Source organism: Pristis pectinata, chromosome 13, assembly GCF_009764475.1.
Source record: "Pristis pectinata isolate sPriPec2 chromosome 13, sPriPec2.1.pri, whole genome shotgun sequence".
NCBI lineage: Eukaryota > Metazoa > Chordata > Chondrichthyes > Rhinopristiformes > Pristidae > Pristis > Pristis pectinata.
The window spans coordinates 36472431-36498282 of NC_067417.1; the positions used below are offsets into that span (position 1 = coordinate 36472431).

The following is a 25852-nucleotide window of genomic DNA, read 5'->3' on the forward strand; positions in this document are numbered from 1 at the left end:
TGGGGAAAGTTTACAGATAATGGCAGGACCCTTAATGACGTTGATGTACAGAGAGATCTTCGGGTCCAAGTCCATAGCTCCCTGAAAGTGGTCACACAAGTAGATAGGGTGGTAAAGAAGGCATATGGTATGCTTACCTTCATTGGTAAGGGCATTGAGTATAAAAGTAAGGAAGGTATGTTGCCGCTATATAAAACTTCACAGTATTGTGTCAATTCTGGTCACCCCATTACAGAAAGGATGTAAATTGGTTTATTATTATAACATGTACTGATGTACAGTGAAAAACTTTATTTTGCAAGCCATCCATACAGATAATTTCATCACATCAATGCATTGAGGTAGTATAAGGGAAAAATAATTACAGAATGCAGAATAAAGCATTAAAGTTACAGAGAAAGTGCAGTGCAGTCAGACAATAAGGTGCAAGGCCATGTCAAGGTCAAGAGTCCATCTTATCGTACAAGGGGACCATTCAATAGTCTTATAACAGTGGGATAGAAGCTGTCCTTGAGCCTGGTGATTCGTGCTTTCAGGCTTTTGTATCTACTGTCCAATGGGAGGGGGGAGAAGAGAGATTGTCCCAGGTGGGTGGCATCTTTGATTGTGTTGGCTGCTTTCCCAAGGCAGTGAGAAGTATAGACACAGAGTCCATGGAGGGGAAGCTGGTTTCCGTGATGTTCTGAGCTGTGTCCACAACTCTCTGCAGTTTCTTGCAGTCCTGGGCAGAAACAGTTGCCATACCAAGCTGTGATGCATCCAGATAGGATGCTTTCGATGATGCATTGATAAAAATTGGTGAGGGTCGATGAGGACATGCCAAATTTCTTTAGCCTCCCGAGGAACTAGAGGCGCTGGTGTGTTTTCTTGGCCCTGGTGTCTACATGGTTGGACCAGGACAGGCTATTGATGATGTTCACTCCTTGGAAATTGAAGATCTCAACCCTCTCAACCTCAGCGCCATTGATGTAAACAGGAGCATGTGCACCGCCCCCCTTCCTGAAGTCAATGACCAGTCCTTTTGTTTTGCTGACATTAAGGGAAAGGTTGTTGTCATGACACAATGCCACAAGGCTCTCTATCTCCTTCCTATACTCCGGCTCATCATTCTTTCAGATTTGGTCCTGCGGTGGTGTCATCAGCAAACTTGTAGATGGAGTTAGAGCAGAATCTGGTCACATAGTCGTGAGTGTTTAGGGAATAAAATAGGGGGCTGAGTACACAGCCCTGTGGGGCACCAGTGTCGAGGATAATCGTGGAGGAGGTGTTGCTACCTATCCTTACTGATTGTGGTCTATTGATCATGAAGTCAAGCATCTAGTTGCAAAGGGAGGCGTTGAATCCCAGATCTAGGAGTTTGGAGATGAGTTTGCTTGGAACTATAGCATTGAAGGCAGAGCTGTAGTCAATAGACAATAATCTAACATAGGTATCTTTACTGTCCAGATGTTCCAGAGATGAGTGTAGGGCCAGGGAGATGTCATCTGCTGTGGACCTGTTCCGGCAGTATTGTAATGCAGTGGGTCGAGATTGTCTGGGAGGCTGGAGCTGGTGTGTGCCGTGACCAGCTTCTCGAAGCACTTCATGATGGTGGATGTCAGAGCCACTGGGCGGTAGTCATGAAGGCACTACCTTATTTTTCTTTGGTACCAGGATGATGTGGAGGCTTTGGAAAAGGGTGCAGAAGAGGCTTACCAGGATGCTGCCTGGATTAGAGGGTATGAGCTATAAGGGGAGGTTGGACAAACTTGGGTTGTTTTCTCTGGAGCATCAGAGGCTGAGGGGAGACCTGGTAGGAGTTTATAAAATTATGAGAGGCAGTAGACAGTCAGGATCTTTTTCCCAGGGTAGAAATGCCTAATGCTAGAGGACATGCATTTTAGGTGAGGGGGGAAAGTTTAAAGGAGATGTGCGGGGCAAGTGATTTTTACACAGAGAGTGTTAGATGCCTCAAATGGGCTTCCAGGTGTAGTGGTGGAAGCGGATATGATAGTGGCATTTGAGAGGCTGTTAGACAGACACATGACTATGAAGGGATGTGGATCATGTACGGGCAGAAGAGATTCAGTTTAATTCGGTGTTGTGTTGAGTACAGACATCATGGGCCAAAGGGCCTGTTCCTGTGCTTTACTGTTCTATTTCAGATTTACAGCTTTCCCAGTATTTTGTTTTTGTGTTGGAGTCTGTTTGCAATCTATCTTTTTATAATTATATAATTAACATCAGCACTTGATCAAAGGTTTTAAAATATTTAATTTATAATCCTTGTGGTCATTCTGATCCAAGATTTGGCAAATTCGATTCATTCTTATTGAACACATTTCGGGTTATTGTCTTTTTCGGATCACTGGTTAAGCTGTGTTGGAATTACACTAACTTGTGACTATTAATTCATCCCCGTGACAAACATTTAATTGGATCCATGCTGTGCCTTTGTTATTTTGCCTATATCAGAGCTTTATTTTGTAATTATTTATTTTATTTGATTATGCCCCTATCCCTCTTATATTAATTAACAAACTTTGTCTTGATATTTGTTGATGTAGATTGTACATAGATATACAGATTTTTCCTTAAATTCAAGAAACTTGTGGCTCACAATATTTTTTTATATTTCAAAAATAGTCTTCATTTGTAAAAATATATATACAAAAAGAATAAACAGTACAAAGCTTTTTACATTCTTAGTGTTATTAGGTCAATACATTCAGTGGTGTTAACGCCTTTTTTATATAGCACCATTGCCACTCACGTGACTCCCTGGGGTGAGACACCCTTTCATTGTCTGAGGAGCTTCCCCATCAGACTCAACCCCTCAGTGTTCATTAGCGGAAGAACCTTAGACTGTGGTCCTTTCCCACAGAGCCTTTGCATTGGACACACCAAGCTTCAGTGCATCCCTCAGCACATACTCCTACAGTCTGGAATGTGCCAGTCTGCAGCATTCCCTTCCAGACATCTCATTGGAAGACCAACAAATTTCAGACAGACCAAACAGTGTCTTTCACCGTGTTGATGACCTTTCAGCAGCACTTGATGTCCGTCTCAGTGGGTGTCCCTGGGAACAGCCCATAGATCAGAGAGTCCTCTGTTACGCAGCTGCTCAGGATGAACTATGACAAGGACAACTCTCGCTATAGTATGAGACTTGAAAAATAGGTTTTTCTAATAATACAATTCTAAGGCTTAGATTAAGCCTCTTGTTTTCATTACAATCAGCCATACATTTAAATCAGAGTGGATTCTTAAAATCTGTAAACTTGGGAGATTGCTTTTTTTCCTATAGATATGTGCAGTTATGCCTGACTTGGACCCCCTTATTTTGCAGGTAAACCAATAATTGGTGCAATATCCCCTGTTTACATCAGCTGTAGTATGTGCACTGGTATAATTCGCTGTGATCTCGGTAGTTTTGATGAAAAATTGCAGTTTATTAATCCCTGCACTCCAGCCAAACTGAACAACACTGGTATTGGATGCTTAATACGTAGCAATGGGACAATCAAAAGATCCAAGGCATTAGAGGATATTCGTACTACAAATTCTGCAGTTAAATGATTTGTGCCATCTTTGGTCTTTTTTTAATAATTAGGTAACTAGTAATAAACTAACCTATTTCATCTGTGATGAATTTATAATCTTACTTAATGAAAAGTTACAGAATGTCCATTCATCTGTGACTTGTACCTTCATATCCAGGAAGAAGTAATGCTCTGCCATTGAAAATTGGCTCACCTGCAATGAACCAATTTTCTACACATTTGAGTTTGCACGTTTCAGCACCCATTGGGAAATTTGTTCTTTGACGTATCGGAAGGATTATTCTTTTCCTAACTACTCTTTTCCAGCATATTTCTCCCTGGCATATTGGAGGAATTTGTTTTCCCCATCCTGTTTGCCAGTGTAAAGCTCCCCCCAAGTAACAGACAATGTACCAAAGAAGACAAGACAGGTGTTCCCAAACAGGAAACCATGGATGGACCGAGAGGTCCACTCCCTACTGAAGGAGAGGACTGTTGCACACAAATCTGGTGATCCTGATCTGTACAAGAAATCGAGGTATGACCTTTCGAAAGCTATCAGGGATGCTAAGAGGCAATACCGACTCAAAATAGAGTCCCTGACCAGCCGTCAGTTATGGCAAGGCTTACATGCCGTAACAGGCTACAAGACGAAATCGGGCTGCATAGCTAACAACAGCGCATCCCTTCCGGACGAACTTAATGCATTCTATGTGCATTTTGAACAGAAGGGAAGTGGATTGTCACCATCCACCTTGACAGCCACCAATGAAGCTGAACCTGTGATCACAGTAGAGGACGTAAGATCAGTCTTCTGGTGAGTGAACATGAGGAAAACACCTGGCCCAGCTGGTGTCCCTGGCCGTGTGCTCAGATCTTGTGCTGATCAGCTGGCAGAAGTATTTGCGGACATATTTAACCTCTCCCTGCTTCAAGCTCAGGTTCCCACCTGTTTTAAGAAGACCACCATCATCCCGGTACTGAAGAAAAGCAAGGTAACGTGCCTCAATGACTACCAACCGGTGGCTCTAACATCCACCACCATGAAGTGCTTTAAGAGGTTGGTCACGGCACGCATCATCTCTAGCCTACCAGACAACCTGGACCCATTGTAATTCGCCTATCGCTGAAACAGCTCTACAGCAGATGCCATCTCCCTGGCCCTACACTCAGCTCTGGAGCATCTGGACAGTAAAGACACCTATGTTAGACTATTGTTTATTGACTACAGCTCTGCCTTCAATACAATAATCCCAAGTAAGCTTGTCACCAAACTCCGAGACCTAGGACTCAACACCTCCCTCTGTAACTGGATCCTCGACTTTCTAACAAAGACCGCAATCAGTGAGGATAGGCAGCAATACCTCCGGCATGATTATTCTCAACACTGGTGCCCCACAAGGCTGCATCCTCAGCCCTTTACTCCCTATACACTCACGACTGTGTGGCCAGATTCTTCTCTAACTCCATCTACAAGTTTGCAGATGATACCACCGTTGTAGGCTGTGTCTCAAACAGCGATGAGTCGGAGTACAGGAAGGGGATAGAGAGCTTAGTGGAATGGTGTCATGACAACAACCTTTCCCTCAATGTCAACAAAACAAAAGAGCTGGTCATTGACTTCAGGAAAGGGGGTGGTGTACATGCACCTGTCTACATGCACCTGTCTACATCAATGGTGCTGAGGTCGAGAGGGTTGAGAGCTTCAAGTTCCTGGAAGTGAACATCACCAACAGCCTGTCCTGGTCAAATCACATAGAAGCCACGGCCAAGAAAGCTCACCAGCTCCTCTACTTCCTCAGGAGGCTAAAGAAATTTGGTTTGTCCCCTTTGACTCTCACCAACTTTTACAGATGCACCATAGAAAGCATCCTATCTGGATGTATCACGGCTTGGTATAGCAACTGCTCTGCCCAGGACCGCAAGAAACTGCAGAGAGTTGTGGACACAGCCCAGTGCATCATGGACACCAGCCTCCCCTCCTTGGACTCTGTCTTTACCTCTCGTTGTCTTGGTGAAGCAGCCAGCATAATCAAAGACCACACCCACCCAGGACATCCTCTCCTCTTCCATCGGGTAGAAGATACAAGAGCCTGAGGGCACATACCACCAGACTTAAGGACAGTTTCTACCCCACTGTGATAAGATTATCGAACAGTTCCCTTATACAATGAGATGGACTATGACCTCATGATCTACCTTGTTGTGACCTTGTACCTTATTGCACTGCACTTTCTCTGTAGCTGTGACACTTTACTCTGTACTGTTATTGTTTTTACCTGTACTACATCAATGAACTCTGTACTAACTCAATGTAACTGCACTGTTTAATGAATTGACCTGTACAATCGGTATGCAAGACAAGCTTTTCACTGTACCTCGGTACAAGTGGCAATAATAAACCAATATCAATACAGTAGTGCCACATTGGAGATGAGAGGAAAAACATCAAGAAGGAATATGTACCACAGGAACCTGATTCACTTTTTAGATTATTTTCTGGACTTGTCCTTGACACTTTAAAGATCTTTCCTTTTCTCTTCCTTCCACTTCTTCCACCTACCCTCCCCCCAACTCCCATCTCTCTCAATCTTTTTGCCCCCATCCCTGTTTTTCTCTTCCTTTCGTGCTTCATTTCTTATGCTCTTTTCCTCTCTTTGTCCTGCGTGCTGCGTAGAGTTCCACCTTGAGTCACACTACTGCAGTCTATGAATGGGTAGAATGTAACTGAGGAGTGGGTGGCTAGTACCAACTTCAGAAATCATTGATCTGAGCTCTTCAAAATTATCTTTTCAAATGCAGAAAATTTAGTTCTAAAGATGCAACATTGAGTTTTAGTCTTTGGTTTAAAATCTCTATCACTAATAGTTTAACGGTGTGTCATATACTACAGCAAATCTTCTGACAATGTAGCCCTGCCTGGTTTACCTGTCAAATCAAGGTGCATTTATTTCCCAGTTTTGCCACTCACCCTTGTGGAAGAGCATGGCTCCACAGTCATCAGTCATCCTACAGCATCTTACACAGAAAAAAAACTTGTGTGCAAGCTTATGTAAGAGTCAGTGCAACTTATTTTTTTTGGCAATGGACCACTTGGTCATCAAAACTGGGACAAAGGAAATGGGGCATGTACTTGAGTCTGGAATTGGAGAAAATATTCAATCTGAGGTTTGTAAGAGGTTACAGAGATAGGGTAAGTCCATGAAGTGATTTGAACACAATGGTAAGAATTTATAATTACTTTGTTAGGGGAAATAAATAAAAAGTGTTTTCTATTGAGGCATTCAGGCACCTACCATTCTCTGTGTAAAAAAAACACTTGCCTCATAAATCTCCTTTAGACTTTCCCCTGCTCCAGGAGATTTTTTTTTATTGCACAATTAATCGCAATTAATTTTTTGATATCTTCCAATTTATTATTTTAAACTGCAACCTAAGTGATAACCTTTTTGTAACTTATTTCTTCTATTTTCTATCCCATCATTTTAAGACATTTGAGAAAATGGAAAATAGTTATAGCCCCAACAACAATCTTTGCTGGGCACCTTGAGTTCAGGTATTTTACATTAGGGTAAACTAAGAATGTAACAACAAGCGGCCCTTTGTAATCTGAACTGGTTATTGACAGTCACAGTTCTCCACTTTTTCTGTTGACACAGTGAAAACCCATCCAAGAATCTTGTTCCTGCTCCCCCATCACACCTGCCAGAGCTGGGAAAAGAAAGGATGTGACACTTTCGGTGATTAGTTCTACACTAAAGAAGGAAATCTCAGAGCGTTTTAACTTGCCTGTTCTTGCTGACCAAAATGGCACTTCGTTCCAATATCTGAGGTTCAACATATTAACTTGTTTAATTATTTCTGACCTCAAGGTGTTGTATCTCCTGTAACCTCCTCTAGTCTGAGAACTTTCAAGTTTCTCCTGACTTGTGCCAGGCCCCTGAAGCACCCCACCATTGTAATCTTGCTAGCTGAGTTCTGGAATTTCCTTCCTGTATTCTGAACTCTCTTAACACCCACTTGCGGCACAATTTCTAGTCACCCTCCTCCCACTCCCACCATTAGCTTTGGCTCAGTATTCAGTTCTTTCTTATTTTTATCTCCCTAGCCTTTTCCCTCCCTTAAGAGTGACATATGAATGCTGGTTTTCATTGTTGCTGAAAATCTGCAGACTCACAGAGGGACGTCCAGGAAAAAATGATTTTATCTCTGCTCTTTTCCCCACCCACCCCCACCAACCCAGGTCATTGGACGAGAAATGGTCAACCAGGCTGTTGGCAGACTTTGTTACGGAAATAAGGTGATCCTGGCCCCCATGGTGCGTGTGGGCACTTTACCAATGAGATTACTGGCACTAGACTATGGAGCAGATATTGTATACTGTGAGGTAAGGGAAGGTTCTTGTATTATTCCTGGAGATGGGCAGTACAATGTAATATGGGGATATTCACAGTGGTGGCATTTGCCATGTCCTTATTGTACAAATACCCACCAAGAAATACTTGTCTTGCTTTCTCTACTGGAAGCCCTGTTGTTATTTTAGCTGTAACTAACAACCATGGATGAGTGATTTCAGGTCTCTGTCAAATGATAAACCAATAGAAGAGTCTGAGAATGTTCTCTTTCAAAGACCTAATGTCACTTGTTCATTACTGAATAAATCTTGAATATGCTGAAAAAGCAAAACAGGGGTGAGCCTCTGCAAAGAGAAAAGCAGGGTTGTGACACTTGGCTCTTTTGTCCACATTTAGAACAGAAACACATGAAGGATTGTGGCTCATCTATTCCGGTGCTTGAGCTGAGGTATATTTCTGCCAGTATTCTGTTTTCAGATTTTAATCCTTTTCTTTGTCATTGCTGATGGGATTATCTCTATCAAAATAGATGATAAATATCAGCCTGAAAGTCAGGGTCAGTGAGTTAGTCTAATTGAACAGGATTTTTCTGAATCCTTGAACAGAAATCCTTGAAGGAGAGCAAAATATAGTCTTGGAAGCTATATTCAGCACAATAGAGCTGGATTTATGAATCTTTGGCTGCAGGGATTTCAAAAGAAAACACTGATCTCCCTACTCCAGCACCAAATGTAAAAAAAACAGTAGATTTGACAGAGAACAATATGCTCCCTAGGTGTGGAGCTAATGTACAAAACTTGCTTTGACTGTTACATTTCGGTGGATATTGAATTGTGCACATTTGGATAACAAAATATATGATGTTGCTGGAACAAACTTGCTATATTTTAAACCAGAAGAGTTTTGCCTGGATTTTCACAAGCATGATGACTGGCTATGTCCAGTGGCTCCCATCAGTGGTGAGCAGTGACTAGTCCTACTTGATACTCCCTTTTGCAACTCCAGGCCACTCCTGCCAGCATCCCACATTAATCACCGAATTATCTGTTCCTTTCAGGTGCTGATTGACCAGTTATTCCCCTCTATGTATTTGTATTTTGATTTAATAAACCTGCTATTGCTCATATATTTTCCTCTTCCTCAGTCTTATGTACTCTTTCTTGTAGTTGTTCACTCTTGCTTTCCTTTTCTCTTTCCTACACACTCTTATTCCCCTTTCATTAACTCTCCTCCCCTCACTTGATCTCTCTGTCTTTCTCTATCCTGTTTCCTCCCTTTCCAATTCCATTAACATTTGCATCATTCATGAAAGTGGAAACGAGGGGTGATGGGTCAAATAGAATACTTTTCTGTCTTAACCACTTCAGTCGTCCTGAATCAGTACTGTTGTTTCTCCCTTTTCCTAGTTGCCTATGGCAGTTTTGTCAGAAGGTATACAATGTTCTGTTGTGATCTCAGGGAAGGTTTGTTTTGTAGATTATCATCCTGGCAGAAAGTTGAGATTATAATTAAGAGTTTCAAGTTGGAATAAAGCTCACTGACCTAAAAGTACACCTCCAAACTTTCGGAGCCAGAAATTAAGTTTGGTTGGACAAATATTTTCGTTTTCACTCATGGGAGCAGCTGAGTTTCTGCAAATGGTTGAACAAAAATATCAGAGGATTTGTAGTATCGGGGCACTAAGCAGGGCATGAGAAGGAGGATAGATTAGGTGAAAGGTCAAGAGTATCCTAAAATGCTATTAATTGTATGTTTGAAGAAACAATGATCTGGATTGTACAATGGAAAAACTGCAAGTTGCATCCACCTAACTTTCAGCGGCACATCAGTGCAGCTAGTGGAGTTGCTATCTTGCAGTTCCCGTGACCTGGATTCAATCCTGACTTTGAGTGTTGTCTGTGTGAAATTTGAACATTCTCCCTGTGACCACGTAAGTTTCCCCTGGGTGCTCTAGTTTCTTCCCACATCCCAAAGGCATGTAGGATGAAGGTTAATTGGCTACTGTAAATTGCCCCTGGTGTGTAGCTGAGTGATCGAATCTGAGACAAGTTGATGGGAATGTGGGGAATATATATTATGGGGAAAAGATGGTGTAGAAATGGCATTGCTCTGTGAGACAGCACAAATTTGAATGGCCATACTATCCTCGTATGTTATAAGGAAATATGGAACTTCCAGTATCAGTATTTTATATTGGAATATATCCATTAACTTGGTTCATTACTTGGTATATGATGGGTGAAGGGGACCATGGATTTCATGTCAAACGTGGAAAGTTTGGATGCCCTCAACTTCCAGCTGTTTAGGCTTCCCTTTTCTCTGTATCTTTAAACTTTTGTTTCAAACTTTTCCTCATTCATCAACCTGAAATGTTAATTCTGTTGCTCTCGCATAGATGCTGCCCAATCTGCTGAGTATTCCCAGCATTCTGTTTTTTTATTATTGGCAATGATTTCATGGGGAAAAAATATTTCTTGCTAAGTTGCAACACTCACTAAATGAATCCCAGTCCTGATGAAGAGTTTTGAGTGTCCATTTCCCTCCATAGATGCTGTCTGACCCACTGAGTTCCTCCAGCTTTTTGTGTGTTGCTCACTAAATGAATCGCTATACATTTAAGTTGCTCAGTTTGCCCAATTGCTCTGCTATGGTAATCAAATCAGGAAGCTTTCATTGTGGTAATGTCAACCATTTTCTATAAAACTAGATCTTAGTGATTTAGGCAAAGGATAACTAGAGTGATTCAAATGGGATGGCCCCTAGGTATTTGATTTTAATCCATTAATTTGTAATTGTTTAAAAGTTGCCACGGGTTCAATGAATGAGGTTTATTTATTAGTGAAGTATTACCGAACTTTTGTAAATCATCCAAGTTTGGAATGCCTGTCCAAAATAGCCAGCATCCAATATTCAGGGCTCTCGGCAATATATGTATACTTAGAGGGTTTTTCCTTGTGTAGGAAGCAAGGTAGCCTGCTAATGTCATTCATGGTTCATTTACATATAATGCTTCTTTTTAATATGTATTTTTACATGTGGTATTGTGCTGGGAAACTGAATCTTACCATATACTTTCAAACATTTGGTCAAAGTTCAGAACTATCTTCCTTATTATGACACTGAAGGAGGCTGTTTGGCATCTGAGCAGAGCAATCCCATCGGTCCCATTCCCCCTCCTTATTTCCCTGTACTCTTTAAATTACTTTCTCTTACATGCCCGTCAGCTTCCCTTTGATTCTTTTGACACCACCCTACACTAAGGAGTAATTTATACTGGCCAGTTAACGAACCAATATGTCTTTGAGAAGTGGGAGGAAACTGGAACACCCAAAGTCAAGGTCAAATCTGGGTCCCTGAAGCTGTGGTAAAGGCTTTAATTCACAATAAACGTAACCATTCATTCAAGAAAGGTGGGATTCTATCAGCAGCCAATTCATAATGCAAAATATTCATTTGGTTTAATTAACCCTGGGAGAAAAATAATTTTAATTCTATAATTCTATGTTTCTAAAATATTTGATTTAAAGGTATCTATTTAAAATACTTAAAATGTTAAACCTTCTTAAATGTTTCCTTATTGTATTTGTCATTTTTATTTCACATTTACAGCACCTACAGTACTTGCATTTCTTCTTAAAATGTTGCTTTCCTATTCTATCCGAGAGAAAATTGATTTGAGAGCAGAGTGGGGATTAGTCAACCAGCAGATTATCCAATATATTTGTCCTGCTGTTTTTACTTTTGAACACAGTTTGATGTTAACAAATTCTATAACAGGCTACAGTTAACAATGAACCTTTTCATACTATCTTTAAACCACTGCATTGTATAAGAAAGTATTAAAAATCTCTTTTTTGAAAGGTGATTAAAATTTGGAATAATCAGCTTGCAAAACTGTAGGGATACAAAAATCGCAGTTTGACACTGTCGCATAGAAGGAATCCTGGAGAGCTCAATGCTAAGGCTCAAAAAGATCTTTCATTTACCTCGACCATATTATTTTAATCTCTTTAAATAAATTGTGGTAATGTTTTGCAAAATAGTCAGGTTAAACTGTGCCTTTGACATCCTTTGTTATTCAATTGATGAACTCATTTGGCAGATGATTAATATTGCAGCAAGGCTCTCAATTTAATCATTTTTTTCCCACTTTTAAATAGGAATTGATTGATTTGAAAATGTTGCAGTGTAGGAGAGTTGTCAATGGTGAGTTGGCAAACTAATTTTTTCTTAATATGTCTTCTGTTTCCCCCCATCTTTCCTCTTAGAAATGGTATTTTTCATATATTTAGCAATAAAAATTGGGCAAGCAGTGATAATGAGAAACATCAGCTATCCTGCGTAGATTGAGATAGTACAAAGGGCACAGAAGGGAAGGATGTTCTGATGTGTATTCAGGAAAATTTTGTCAGAACATTTTTGCCTAGCAAGGCAGAGGGCACTGCTGGATCCAGTTCTGGGAGTCAAGTGTCAGTGGGGGAACATTTAGGAAACTGTGATCATAGTATCATAAGATATAGTTTAGCTATGGAATAGGACAATGAGCAATTTAGAGCAAGAGCACATAATTGAAAGAGTACCATTTTGAGAGTATTGAAAGTGATTGGCCTGGACAGTGATTGGCAAATGAAATTGTAATTGGGCAGATTTCAAAGAGGATGTGGTTTGGATGTAAGTCAAAATTTAGGCAGCATTCAAAATAAGACGCAAGTAAAATGCCTAAATTGAGAACTTGTCCACAGGGGCACTTCAAACTGTGCTGATTAGTTTGCTTTTCAAGCTTCTGGTAAAGCTCAAGTAATAAGCTCTGGTAAACGTCTGGTAATAAGCTTTGGCCTTATCAAAACATGAAATCTTCATGATACAGCACAAATGAGTACCATTAATGGAATACGATTGTTTCTTCTTTATCTCCTTTCTGGTTTAAAAAAAAATCCTTCAAGCAATTGAGTGATACCTGGTGTATTTATTAATAAAGCTGAAAATACATTTATCAGCTAAAATAAGCATTTTAACTGATTATCCAGCCTTGACGAAAAACTAGGTTTAAAATTACTGATAACAAAAACATACTGACTAGTTTAATAATTTCATTAGTTATTTTAGATGATTCTTTCTTTCTTTTTCAATCTTTTTATTAGTTTTCAAATTAATACAGATTGATATATAGCATCAATATTTGTACATGTAATACAAAGAGATCACGATAACAATCATAGTATAGATAATCATAAAGAACAATAAAATATGAAAAAAATCTGTAGATCCAACGATCTCTTAGCAAATGAATATAATATAAAAGAAAAGATTTATTATATAAATTTTAAAAAACCAAATCAATAAGAAAAATTGTAAACAATATAAACTAAATAAACAAAAAAATTTCAAAAAAAACAAACAACAAAAAAAAAGAAAAAACTGGGCTAAAATTTCTCAGTAGAAACAGGGCAATATTATGTCGTCAACTCCGTTCCTCCAAGTTGGAAAGTTATTGAAAGGGGATCTACATCATGTGAAAATATTGAATGAATGGACTCCAAATATCTTCAAATTTAAGCGAAGGATCGACAGTCCCACTCCTAATTTTTTCCAAGTTTAAACATGATATAGTTTGAGAAGATGATTCTTTGCTAAATTATTTTCTTTTATCTAATTAAAGTTTTAATGCATGCCTGTTTACCTTAGAAAGTGAGTACAATTTAAGGAGCCTTCCAAACCCAATAGGATCAGTAGAATCTCTCAGTTTCAATCTAGGTCCATAGCCAGTTTTGTGATTGGGACCTGATGCAAATAAGTTGAATCTTGAATTAACATAATACATTTAAAAACATGGGAATAAGTGAATTTGGATGTTAATTTTCCACTATTTTAAATTTGGCTAGTTCTGCACAGAGTGTGCTAATCTAATAGCATAAAATTTGATTTTAGTATGTTGATATCTGATAAAATACAGGGATACCCCATGTTATGAATGACCTGATTTACAGAAATCCAACTTTACGCAAATTCTCCCATACATTTTCAAAGATTTTTTCAAGCTTGTAATAATAATAATGTTTTATGTTATTAATTAGTTTAATTATGGGTAGTTTGAGCATGATTATTCAAAGAAATGAGTAAATTATAGCGTGTATATAGAACGATACGATATGGATTACTATAGAAAACATGTTTCTGACATGCAGAGAAATTGTCTTATAGACAGTTGTTAGGAATGAAATCCTTGGGGTACAGGACTGCCTGTATTTGCAAGCCTAGATTTTAACAGGAATATTGAGTACTGTACCATATATAGGGATAAATATTCATTGAAATTGATTCACAAAGTTTCCAGTTTACTATTTTGTTTTCTTTTCCGCATGCTGCTGATCATAGTCGTTTTCAGATTTGTCATGCATCCACATTTCTAAGCCAGTCTTTCCATTTGCTTTCCTCAGAGGCTCTGGACACAATAGATTATGTTGCAACAGACGATCGAGTTGTTTTTCGGACCTGTGAAAGAGAAAAGAATCATGTTGTCTTCCAAATGGTAAATGGATGAGTTGCCTATTTATCGCACCGTTATCCAGAAAGTGAACCTTTTCCATTAATGGCAGAGATTTTGCTCAGTGGAGTCCACTGCCTGCACTCCCTGCATGCTCTCTCCATTTCCCTGGATTTGTCTGAGCCAGATCCTTCAAGGCAATCCTGCTGGCTAGGATGGCCCTGGAGTTAAGGAGTGAGGCATGAGCAGTGATCGAGGTAGGCCAGCACTCGTGAAACTCCTCTGCACTCTTTGTCAGACAGGAAAGTCCCCAACCCATCAGAAATATTTAAAAACTGTTAAAAATGAAAATAAGAATTTTGGAAAAGTATTAAAATTATGAAACTTTTATCAGAGTACAATAAACTCATCTAAAGCACAAAAACATTTTTAAATAATTTAAAACATTTCAGCAAACACAAATAATATTTAAAAAATGCCACAGATTCATAATAGAGGTCTGCTTGGGTGTCAAATTAAAACTGAACTCACCGAACCATACCGTGTCCAAGCCTATGGAATCATAATTTTTTTGATTCCTGTCCAGACCTAAAGCTGATGAGTATAATTACGTCCTGTCAGACTTGGGTTGGGTAGCCAGGGTCTACTGTAGAATCATTGTTAATCTGAATGAGTTTGCGGGTTCTGCAGCAGGTTTGACTAGGAAATTTCCAATAGAGCACTTATTCCAGGCTCCTGAAAATGGCAATTGTTTATTTGGAGAAATGCCAAGAGCTCCACTTTTCTGGAACCCCGAAAAATCTAGGCTAATAACAAATTTAAGAGGAAGGACAAAGTGAAAATATGCAGTGATCCTAGGAACATCACTTTCAAGCATGCATATATTTTGAATCCCCTGAAACTAAACTCGAACTGGTTTGTTGTTATATCATATGTGAAAGGATACAAATACCACTTCACAAATGAGGCATTGGTTAAAAGTGTTGAAGACTTTTTTCACTAAATAGGATCACGCGTATTTGTAACAGGAGATGATGATGTATATTCCCCCATGACTAAGAAAGCTTTAGTCAAGAAATTTGGCTCAAAACCTGGATGCTAAATAGCCTTCAATGTGGCAGGCATAAGGGGCACAGTTACTGCAAGCTGAGAGTTTCCTCCTGCCTGCTGTATTGATAAAGGCCACAGAATCAACATGCAGTGCCATTACTTTCAGATCAGCTTCAATTACAATGCATGCATTGTTGACGAGAATTGTTTCTGAGACATATTTGCCAAAAACATGGAGGCTACACTCCCTTGTAGAGTCCATGGTCAGCCAATGATTCCTTCGTTTTTTTCCCCCCCTTTTACCCCTTTAACCATAGGTTGTCAAGGTCAATCAGAAATGCATTGTAGATGCTTTGAAGGATTCTCATGTTTTGAAAAAATACTTCAGCTCAATTAGGTTCAAATGTCTTCCCTTCAACTTTGGCACAAGCTTATGGCTCATTCCTACCAAAGTCTGCTTCATAATAGATAATTTCCTCATGGCACCTCCCTCCCCCACCCTTCTTACAATCATCCAAGAGTTGGGTTGAGGAAAGGTAACGAATAAGAGGCAGATATCATTGAATGATATTACCCCCCCCCCCCCCATATTTTTTTCATGCTCATGTTAACCTTACTAAAAGAAACCCGTTGCTGAATTTACTTGGTCGGTATCCCAAGGAATGGTCGGCTCCCATGGTTTGATGAACCAACTTATCCTAACCCAACCATGGCCAATATGAGCCTGTAGACTTTTTCCTGATATGCAACCAGAACCTAACACATATATTTGGGTCCTGTTGAACTCAGATCGGATAACCTGGTCTACTGTGCAATCCCTGTACAAATGAAGGGGCCTGGAGATTCTGCATTAGGGCTATTCAGCAGATTTGAAATGAATGCAGTGACTAGATCTTTCTCTCTCTGACCTTCATTGAGGGCAAAACTCTGAAAAATCCAAAGTGACAGTTCTACGATGACTATTTTAGAAATAATAGAATAGGTCAAAGTGGAGGTGCAGCATTCCAGGTCAAAAACATCTTGTACACTAGCAGCTGAATCTGTGCAAAGCTACTTTTTGTTTTGCAAATATGGAATGTTTTATGAGGGAAGCAATACGTAATTTATTAAAATTGAAGTAGAAGGTCACAGTGTTACTGCATGGCTGATTAAGGTGTGCAAGTCTACTTGTATATCTATTTTGTTTTATTGTACTTGACATCTCCTGTGAACTTGGGATGTCCCTAAGCACTTCATGTGCAATTAGTAACCTTTTTGGAGGTGTAGTTACTGTATAATTGAGGAAATTTAGCTGCCAATATCTGCACGGCAAGCTTGTAGTAATATGAATCTGCTGGTAACATTTTTAGATATAGGTAGGGGGAGGAACATTGGTCATCTTTAAAAAATCATGCCATAGGATTTTTTGTTTTATGGCAAGAGTACTTCCTGGAATTTCCTGTCCCTCAAAAGCATATTGGCTTTAAGTGCTTAAACAGGATGTGTACCATTGTGAGTCTAACTAATCAAATGAATTCCACAAAATTTACTATAAGTTCACAACTTGGAAACAGTATTTCTAAGAATGTGATGGCATCATGGTCCATGGCTGCATTTTTTTTTGCAAAGTAAGGTAATTTATATAAAAACTCGTTGATGCCCCTAAAGCTTTCTTAGTGTTGTCTGCACTCATCTGCCAATTATTTTTTTCAACTTTTTTGTTGCAGGGTACAGCTGATGCTCAGAGAGCACTGACAGTTGCACAGCTTGTGTAAGTCTTTAAGCTACTAGTTACAATCCCAGTAACTGCTCAATGATCTTGCTCTGAGATGCTTTAAAGAAAACAGTTATGTGATATGTGGGCAGGGTGGAATTAAACTGAGGATTGGGAAGTCCAGTGTAATAAATCAGAAATATAACACCTAACATATAATTGGTAAAAAGGTCAATACTACTTTTGGTTACTACGAAATATCCTGTTTTCTCATGAACATATTGATGAAGAAATTATTCTTTAAAGCTTTTCACAGACTTCAGAACAAAATTAAGCAGAGGCAAAGCTACAGAAATAGAGAAGGAAAACCTCCTGCATTCATTAATATTCACAGCAATGTTGTAAATTTATGTATCATATAAAGCAAAAAACAAACTACTGGAGGAACTCAGTGGGTCAGGCAGCATCTGTGAAGGCAAAGGGATGGTTGATGTTTCAGGTCAAGACCCTGCATCAGGACTGAGAGTGTAGAGGGGAGATGGCCAGTACAAAGAGGAAGAGGGAGGGGCTGGCAGGTGATAGGTAGAACCAGGTGAGGAGAGAGATAGTAGGCAGATGGAGCCAGGTGGGGAAGGTGAAGGTGGGGGAAGTTAGAGACTGAGGCTAGAAGGTGATGTGAAGCCAGATAAGGGAGGGATGGTGGGCACATGGAATCAGTGGGGGATGGGATAGGAGACTCAGTAGGTATTGTGTGTGGGTGAGAGGCAGGTGGAACCTGGTGGGGGCGGGAAACTGGGTGACACAGGGTGTGGGTTTTCTGAACCAGTGTGGGTCAGAAAGAGAGAGAAAGGGACACAGGACATGTGGTCTATCTGAAAATGGAAAATTCAGCTTTAATACCATTGGGTTGCAGAGTACCCAGGTGGAATATGAAATGTTTTTCCAATTTGTGTTTGGTCTCACCCTGGTAGTGGAGAGGACTATAGACAGACAGGTCAGTGTGGGAATGGGAAGGGGAGTTGAAATGGTGTGCAACCGGGAGGTCGGGATTGCCATTGCAGACAGAGGGCAGGTGTTCCACAAAATGGTCACCCTAGTCTACGTTTGGTCTCGCCGATGTAGAGGAGGCCACAACAAGAGCACTGAATGCCGTAGACAAGGTTGGAGGAGATGCATGTGAATCTTTTCCTGACCTGGAAGAGCTGTTTCAGTCCATGGATGGTGTGAGGGAGGAGACGTAGGGACAAGTGTCGCACATCCTGCAGTTGCAGGTGAAGTGCCAAGGGACAGGGAGGAGTGGGTGAGTAGGAATGAGCGAACCAGGGCGTCACAGAGAGAGTGGTCCCTGCGAAAGGAGTGGGAAGAGGAAGTTGACAAAGGGTGATGGGAGTCAGTGCGTTTATGGGAAATGTCAGATAGTTTGTCTCCTGAGATGGAGACGTGAGAGACAGAAAAGGGAGAGAGGTGTCAGAAATGGTCCAAAAGAATTTGAGGGCGGGTGAGAGTTAGTAGCAAAGGTGATAAAATTGACAAGTTCGGCACAAGTGCAGGGGATAGCACCAATGCAGTTGTCGATGTACCAGAGAAAGAGTTGGGTGGGTGTGTATGCTACAATTCATCTGAGCAACATCTTGGAAGGTTAGGTTAAATGTCTTGAATGTTCTCAAAATTTCCAACTAAAGCTTAATCTAAGATTTAAAAAATATACATTATTCAATATTATAGCTTCCGTAGCAAAAATAGACTTACTGTAAAACAGCACGTCCTTTTCCTCATAGTTAGCAATCCAATGGTGAACTGCTGGCCTGGTAACAAGAGTCTTGTGTTTAGTGTGCATTTGAGTATTTCACTTGTGTCACATGCTAATCATTGCACATCACGTGAAACATTGTTGGCAGTCGCAAGTAATCAAAAATTGTTAGGAATGCAAAAATTATAACATTTGTCAGAGAGTATTTTGCACACATTTTCATTTGCGTAAATGTATTTTTAACTTTTCATACAGGGAAAATGATGTAGCTGGTATTGATGTAAATATGGGCTGTCCTAAAGAATATTCAACCAAGGTAAGATAGCCTTTTGCTTTCATCCATTATAATTAATAATTATATATGATTTTAAAAAATACTCTTGTACATTATGGAATATATGGATCTGTGTTTGCACCCATAATGCTGAAACCAAATCTTCATTACAAATTGAGCAAGTATTGCTTTTGTTCATTGTGGACCAATTTGCTACAGCAACCAAGGTGGCAGCAGTGGCTAAGAACTGCACCTACTTCACTGCCAACTACTCCGCATCCACTGGAATCATTTTGGGTGTTTTCCTGATTATTTTCGTAGATTGGGTTGTAGCTCACACGTGTGTTAGCTGGATTATACCCTTATTTTCTCTAGTTGGCGGAACCTTCAAGGTAAGCTAATTACCTAATAAAGTTGAATGTACACCAAAATAAATGTCCAAACAATGTTTTATAATCCTGGCCAATCAAATACCTGTCAGACTGTTGTGTCAGATCTGTCTTACTGAGTTGCCCCCAATAGACTCATTTTTGGTAGCTTGGTAGGTGATGTTGTTGGAGGCACCAGGCCTCCTCTGTATGATCGATAGCTGTGCATTTCCCACTGTGTAATCATAACCAATGGTTAAAGATGGTTTTTTATGCACTGGTCAAAATTTTTACATATATTTTCTCGTGACCATTTCAGTAATGATTTTCCCTCCTCTAGGTTCACTTTTCAGAAGGGGAAACAAGATGTTTAGGTGGCAGAATGCCAGCAAGTAATAGCACAGCTTTGCATTAATGGAGAGCTTTGTCCCAAAAAAAAAGTTGGCTCACAAATATCCTTCAGGGGAGCAAGTCTGCCTTTCTTAACTGGTCTGGTCTATGTACGATTCCAAATCCAGCCTGTGGGGTTGGTTCTTAAATGCCCACAGCTATACCATTACTGCTGTGTTTAAGCAGAGAAGGAACAAAACTGGACAGACCACCTGGCAATGACCTTGGCACTGAATTCAGACAGGGCAAAGTTGTTCCCAGCCCAGATGACCTTGCAAAGTCCTCCTCACAAACATCTGGGGGCAGTTGTCTAAATTGGAAAAGTTGTCCAACAGCTTGATATCATTGTACGCATAGAATCATACATTATAGAAAATGTGTCAGGCACCTTCCATCACAATCCCTGGGTATATCTTGTCCCATCAGTGTGACAGACCCACCAGGAGTGACGGCACAGTGGTATATAGGAAGGCAGGAGTAGCGCTTGGAGTCATCAACATTGACTCCAGACCCAACAATCTCTCGTGGCATCAAGTCAACATAGGCAAAGGAACTTCCTCCTGATTGCCACTTCCCATCCTCCCTAAGCTGATGAATCAATGCTCCTCCAAGTTGAACAACACATAGAAGAAGCAGTGGAAGTAGAATGTACTCTGGCTGGGGAACTTTACCAAGAATAGCTGAGTAGCACCACCTTGGACTGAGCTGGCCAAGTCCTGAAGGACATAGCTTCCCAACTGGGTCTGTGGCAGGCAGTGAATGAACCAATGTGAGGAATAAAATGTTCCTGCCCAACAATCTACCTGTGGCAGTTGCATCAGTCCATGAAAGCATCGGTAGAAGTGACCACTGCACTGTCCTAGTGGCGATTAAAGTCCCTTCTTCACATCGAGGACACCCTCCATATTGCAGTGTGATACTCCAAACTTGCTAAATGGGATAATCTCAGAACAGATGTGGCAACCACAACCTGGGCATCCATGAGGTGTTGTGGATCATCAGCAGCAGCAAAAGTGTATGCTGCCGCAGTCTATAATGTCGTGCCTTGGTCTAATCCTCACTCTACCATTACTAAGAAGGCCTGTAATTAATCCTGATTCAATGAAAGGCTTGCTGGGAGCAGCACCAGACATGTCTAAAATGGATGAGATGCCAGCCTAGTGAGGCTGAATTAAGGGACAATTTGCATGCTGAGCAACAAAGCACCATGCGATGGATGGAGCTAAGTGATCTCACAACTAAGACCCTGCAGTTCTACCATTATCACGTCATAAATGGTGGTGGACAATTAAGCAGATAACAAGATGAAGAAGCTCCAGAAAAAAACCCCATTCTGAATGATGACAGGGCCCAGCATGTGAGTGTTAAAGAAAAGGCTGAACTATTTACCACCATTTTCAGCTAAGTCCTGAATTGATAATCCATCACAGCTTCCTCCCAAGTTTCCAACCATTACAGATGCCCGCTCCAGCCAATTCAATGTGCTCCATGTGATATGAAAAAATGGCCAAAAGCACTGGATATGGCAAAGGCCACAGGACCATATAACATGCACCCCAGAATAAGCCGTGCCTCTAGCCAGGTTATTCCAGTACAGTTGCAACTCTGGCATCTACCCAACAATGTGGAAACTTGCCCAGGACTGTCTTGTTCTGAAAAAGCTCGAAGTCCAGCCAGGCTAATTACTGCCAAATCAGTCTACCATCATTTACCAGCAGAGTAATGTAAGGCATTGTCAATGGTATTATCAATGGCACCTACTTATCGACACCCAGTTTGGGTTTTGCCAGGTCCACTTGCACCAGGTCACAAAAAGGTTAATCCTGGTTATTGGAGGGAAATCCTTCCAGCCCCAGGACATCACTGAAGGAGTTCCTAACAGGAGGCCTAATCAGCTGCTACATCAATGATCTTCTTTCTATCATAAGGCCAGAAGAAGGGATGTTTGTTAATGACTGCACAGTGTTCAATTCCATTTTCAACTCTCAGCAAATGAAGCAATCCATGTTTGCATGCAGCAAGGCCTAGACAACACTCAGGCATTCAGCCATTGGTTGATAAGTGGCAAGTAACATTCACATCACAAAAGTGTCAGGCCATGGCCATTTCCAACAGGAGGAAATCTGACCACCTACCCTTGACATACATTTACCATCACTGACGGACAACTTGGGCAATAAATATTGGCCTTACCAGCAATGCCTGGGTCCCAAGATGAATATTTAAAAGAGGAAGACCGGTAATTAGATGGCACCATCTAGATGCCATTCAGTGTTCCATCACTACTCCTATTTTACACTGGCAAAAGGCAAATCCAGAATTGCCTTTTCCCTAGTGGGCTCGACCACAAGCTGCTCTAAAAAGCCATCTCGTAAGCATTTTACTACAAAGCTAATTTTAAAGACATGTTGATTACTGAAAGTAAATGCATGTTATGTTTTTGATAACTGTAGTTTTAATATAATTTATTCAGCGCTGAGAACACTTCACCAATATTATTCTGATATGTGTTGTTGCTGCATGATGTGGGAGCTGGTGGACCCCATTGTGGTTCCTGGTGAACACATTTGCAGCAAATGTTGGTTGCTCGAGGAACTAAGGCTCGAAGTTGATGGCCTGGAATCTGAGCTTCAAACACTGACGCATCAGAGAGGGAAGAGTTACTCGGACGCTCCCCTTAGGAGGCAGTCACACCCATTAGATTAACTACAACAAATTCGGTCTGAAGTCAGGTACAAGAGTGTGTGACTGTGAGTGAGGCAGGTAGGGGGATCCAAGAGGTAGCGCTGGAGGAACCTCAGTCCTTTAGCTTGTCCAACATGCCTGAGATTCTTGCTCCCTGTGCGGATGAGAGTGGGGGCTGTAGGGAGGATGAGCAGCCGAACCGTGGCACCAAAGTTTAGGGAGCCATTCAAGAGGGGGCAGAGAATAGAAATGTAGTTGTAATTGGGGATAATATAGTCAGGAGAATAGACACAGTTCTCTGCCGCAAGGATCGAGAGTTCCGAAGGCTGTGTTGCCTGCCTGGTGCCCAGGTTCAGGACATCTCATCTGACCTGCAGAGGAATTTGAAATGTGAGGGAAAACATCCAGTTGTTTTTCAAGCCACGTGCAAATTGGCACGGGGTAAATAAGATCAGAGTGTTAAATGTGTGGTTCATAGATTGGTTCATAGATGGGAGAAGTGGGTTTGAATTCGTGGGACATTGGCACTAGTATTGGGGAAGGAGGGAGCTGTTCCGATGGGACAGGCTCCACCTGAACCATGCTGGGACCAGGGTCCTGGCGAATGGCATAACTGGGGCTGTGGATAGGGCTTTAAACTAAATAGTAGGTGGGGTGGGTTCAACAGATTGGAAAAGTATGGATAAAATAAAAGGGAAGGAGAGTGCAGGAGAGGTTACTGAAGTCTCCAGAATAAAGGATAAGAGAGAAAGTTTAGAAAGGGATAAGAATTTAACTTCAGGCAACATGGAGACAAATTTGAGAAGAAGGGTGGTGAATACAGGACTGAAGGTATTGAATGCACACAGTATACGAAATAAGGTAGATGAGCTCATAGCACAGTTAGAAATTGGTAGGTATGACATTGTGGGCATCACAGAGTCGTGGTTGAAAGAAGATCACAGCTGGGAGCTAAACATCCAAGGATACATATCCTATCAAAAAGACAGGCAGGTGGGCAGAGGGGGTGGGGTGGCTCTGTTGATAAAAAGTGAAATCAAATCCTTAGCAAGAAGTGACATAGGATCAGAAGATGTAGAATCCTTGTGGGTAGAGTTAGGAAACTGCAAGGGTAAAGAGACCCTGATGAGAATTATATACAGGCTTCTGAATAGTAACCAGGATGTGGGGTACAAATTACAACAGGAGATAGAAAAGGCATGTAAAAAGGGCAATGTTATGGTAGTCATGGGGGATTTCAATATGCAGATAGAATGGGAAAATCAGATTGGTATTGGATTCCAAGAGAAGGAATTTGTAGAATGCCTATGAGATGGCTTTTTAGCGCAGCTTGTGGTTGAGTCCACTAGGGAAAAGGCAATTCTGGATTTGGTGTTGTGCAATGAACCAGATTTGATTAGGGAACTTAAGGTAAAGGAACCCTTAGGAGGCAGTGATCATAATATGATAGAATTCACCCTGCAGTTTGAGAGGGAGAAGCTAAAATCAGATGTATCGGTGTTACAGTTGAGTAAAGGTAACTACAAGGCATGAGAGAGGAGCTGGCCAACGTTGATTGGAAGGGGACCCTCGCAGGGATGACAGTAGAGCAGCAACGGCAGGAGCTTCTGGGAGTAATTCAGAAGACGCAGGATCAGTTCATCCCGAAGAAGAAGAAGCATTCTAAAGGGAGGATGAGTTAACCGTGGCTGACAAGGGAAGTCAAAGGCAGCATAAAAGCAAAAGGGAGGGCATAGAATATTGCAAAAATTAGTGGGAATCTCGAGGACTGGGAAGTTTTTAAAAACCAATAGAAGGCAACTAAAAAAGCAATAAGGGGAGAAAAGATGAAATATGAACGTAAGCAAGTGAATAATATAAGAGGATACCAAACGTTTTTCAGATATAAAAAGAATAGAATAGAGGCAAGAGTGGACATCAGACCACTAGAAAATGACACTGGAGAGGTGGTAATGGGGAACAAAGAAATGGCAGATGAACTAAATAAGTATTTTGTGTCAGTCTTCACTGTGGAAGACACCAGCAACATGCCAGAAATTCAAGAGAGTCAGGGGGCAGAAGTGAGTAGTCGCTATACTGAGGAGAAGGTGCTTGGGAAGCTGAAAGGTCTGAAGGTAGATAAGTCACCTGAACCAGATGGACTACATCCCAGGGTTCTGAAAGAGGTAGCTGAAGAGATTGTGGAGGCATTAGTAGTGATCTTTCAAGAATCAGTAGAGTCAGGAATGGTTCCAGAGGACTGGAAAATCGCAGATGTCACTCCACTCTTTAAGAAGGGAAGGAGGCAAAAGACAGGAAATCATAGGCCAGTTAGCCTGACTTCAGTGGTTGGTAAGATGTTAGAGTCCATTATTAAGGATGAGGGTTCAGGGTACTTGGAATCTCATAATAAAATAGGTCGAAGTCAGCATGGTTTCCTTAAGGGGTGATCTTGCCTGACAATCTGTTGGAATTCTTTGAGGAAGTAACAGGCGGGATAGACAAAGGAGAGTCAGTGGATGTTTTTACTTGGATTTTTAGAAGGCCTTTGACAAGGTGCTGCACATGAGGCTGCTGAACAAGATAGGAGCCCATAGTATTACAGGAAAGGTACTAGCATGGATAGAAGAATGGCTGACTGGCAGAAGGCAAAGAGTGGGAATAAAGGGGGCCTTTTCTGGTTGGCTGCCGGTGACTAGTGATGTCTTGCAGGAGTTGGTGTTGGGTCCGCTACTTTTTGCATTATGTGTTAATGATCTGGATGGCGGAATTAATGGCTTTGTGGCCAAGTTTGCGGTTGATACAAAGATACGTGGAGGGGCAGGTAGTATTGAGGAAGCAGGGAGTCTGCAGAAGGACTTGGACAGGTTGGGAGAATGGGCAAAGAAGTGGCAGATGGAATACAGTGTAGGGAAATGTACAATCATGCACTTTGGTAGAAGGAATAAAGGTATAGACTAGTTTCTAAATGGAGTAAATTCAGAAATCAGAGGTGCAAAGGGACTTGGGAGTCCACGTGCAGGATATATTTAAAGTGGAGGTTGCTAGGTTCTTGATTAGTAAGGGTGTCAAAGGTTTCAGGGAGAAGGCAGAAGAATGGGGTTGAGAGAGAAAAATAAATCAGCCGTGATCGAATGGTGGAGCAGACTTGAAGGGCCGAATGGCCTGATACTGCTCCTGTGTCTTACGGTCTTATGATATAAACCAATCATTATAAATCACTGCAATTTACATTTACATTTTTAAGTCTACCCTCTATAATTCAAGTATCGTGCAACTTTATATTTTACACTCCTGTTCCTT

The 25852-nt window shown here is 40.9% G+C and overlaps 1 protein-coding gene across 9 annotated transcripts in view; it reads left to right on the forward strand.

The window, feature by feature from the left end:
* Positions 1–25852, forward strand: part of dus2 (dihydrouridine synthase 2) — an 84581-nt gene that overhangs the window by 1895 nt on the left and 56834 nt on the right. For 7 of the 9 annotated variants that reach the window (XM_052028273.1, XM_052028279.1, XM_052028277.1 and 4 more), the window contains exons 2-6: positions 7765–7908; positions 12037–12082; positions 14314–14405; positions 17117–17160; positions 19109–19169. In XM_052028273.1, coding sequence (XP_051884233.1) covers positions 7780–7908; positions 12037–12082; positions 14314–14405; positions 17117–17160; positions 19109–19169 — 372 coding nt within the window. In that variant the 5' untranslated portion in view covers positions 7765–7779. Of the gene's footprint in view, positions 1–7764; positions 7909–12036; positions 12083–14313; positions 14406–17116; positions 17161–19108; positions 19170–25852 lie in introns of those variants that run through there. The other 2 variants (XM_052028282.1, XM_052028281.1) reach the window with 2 other exon arrangements.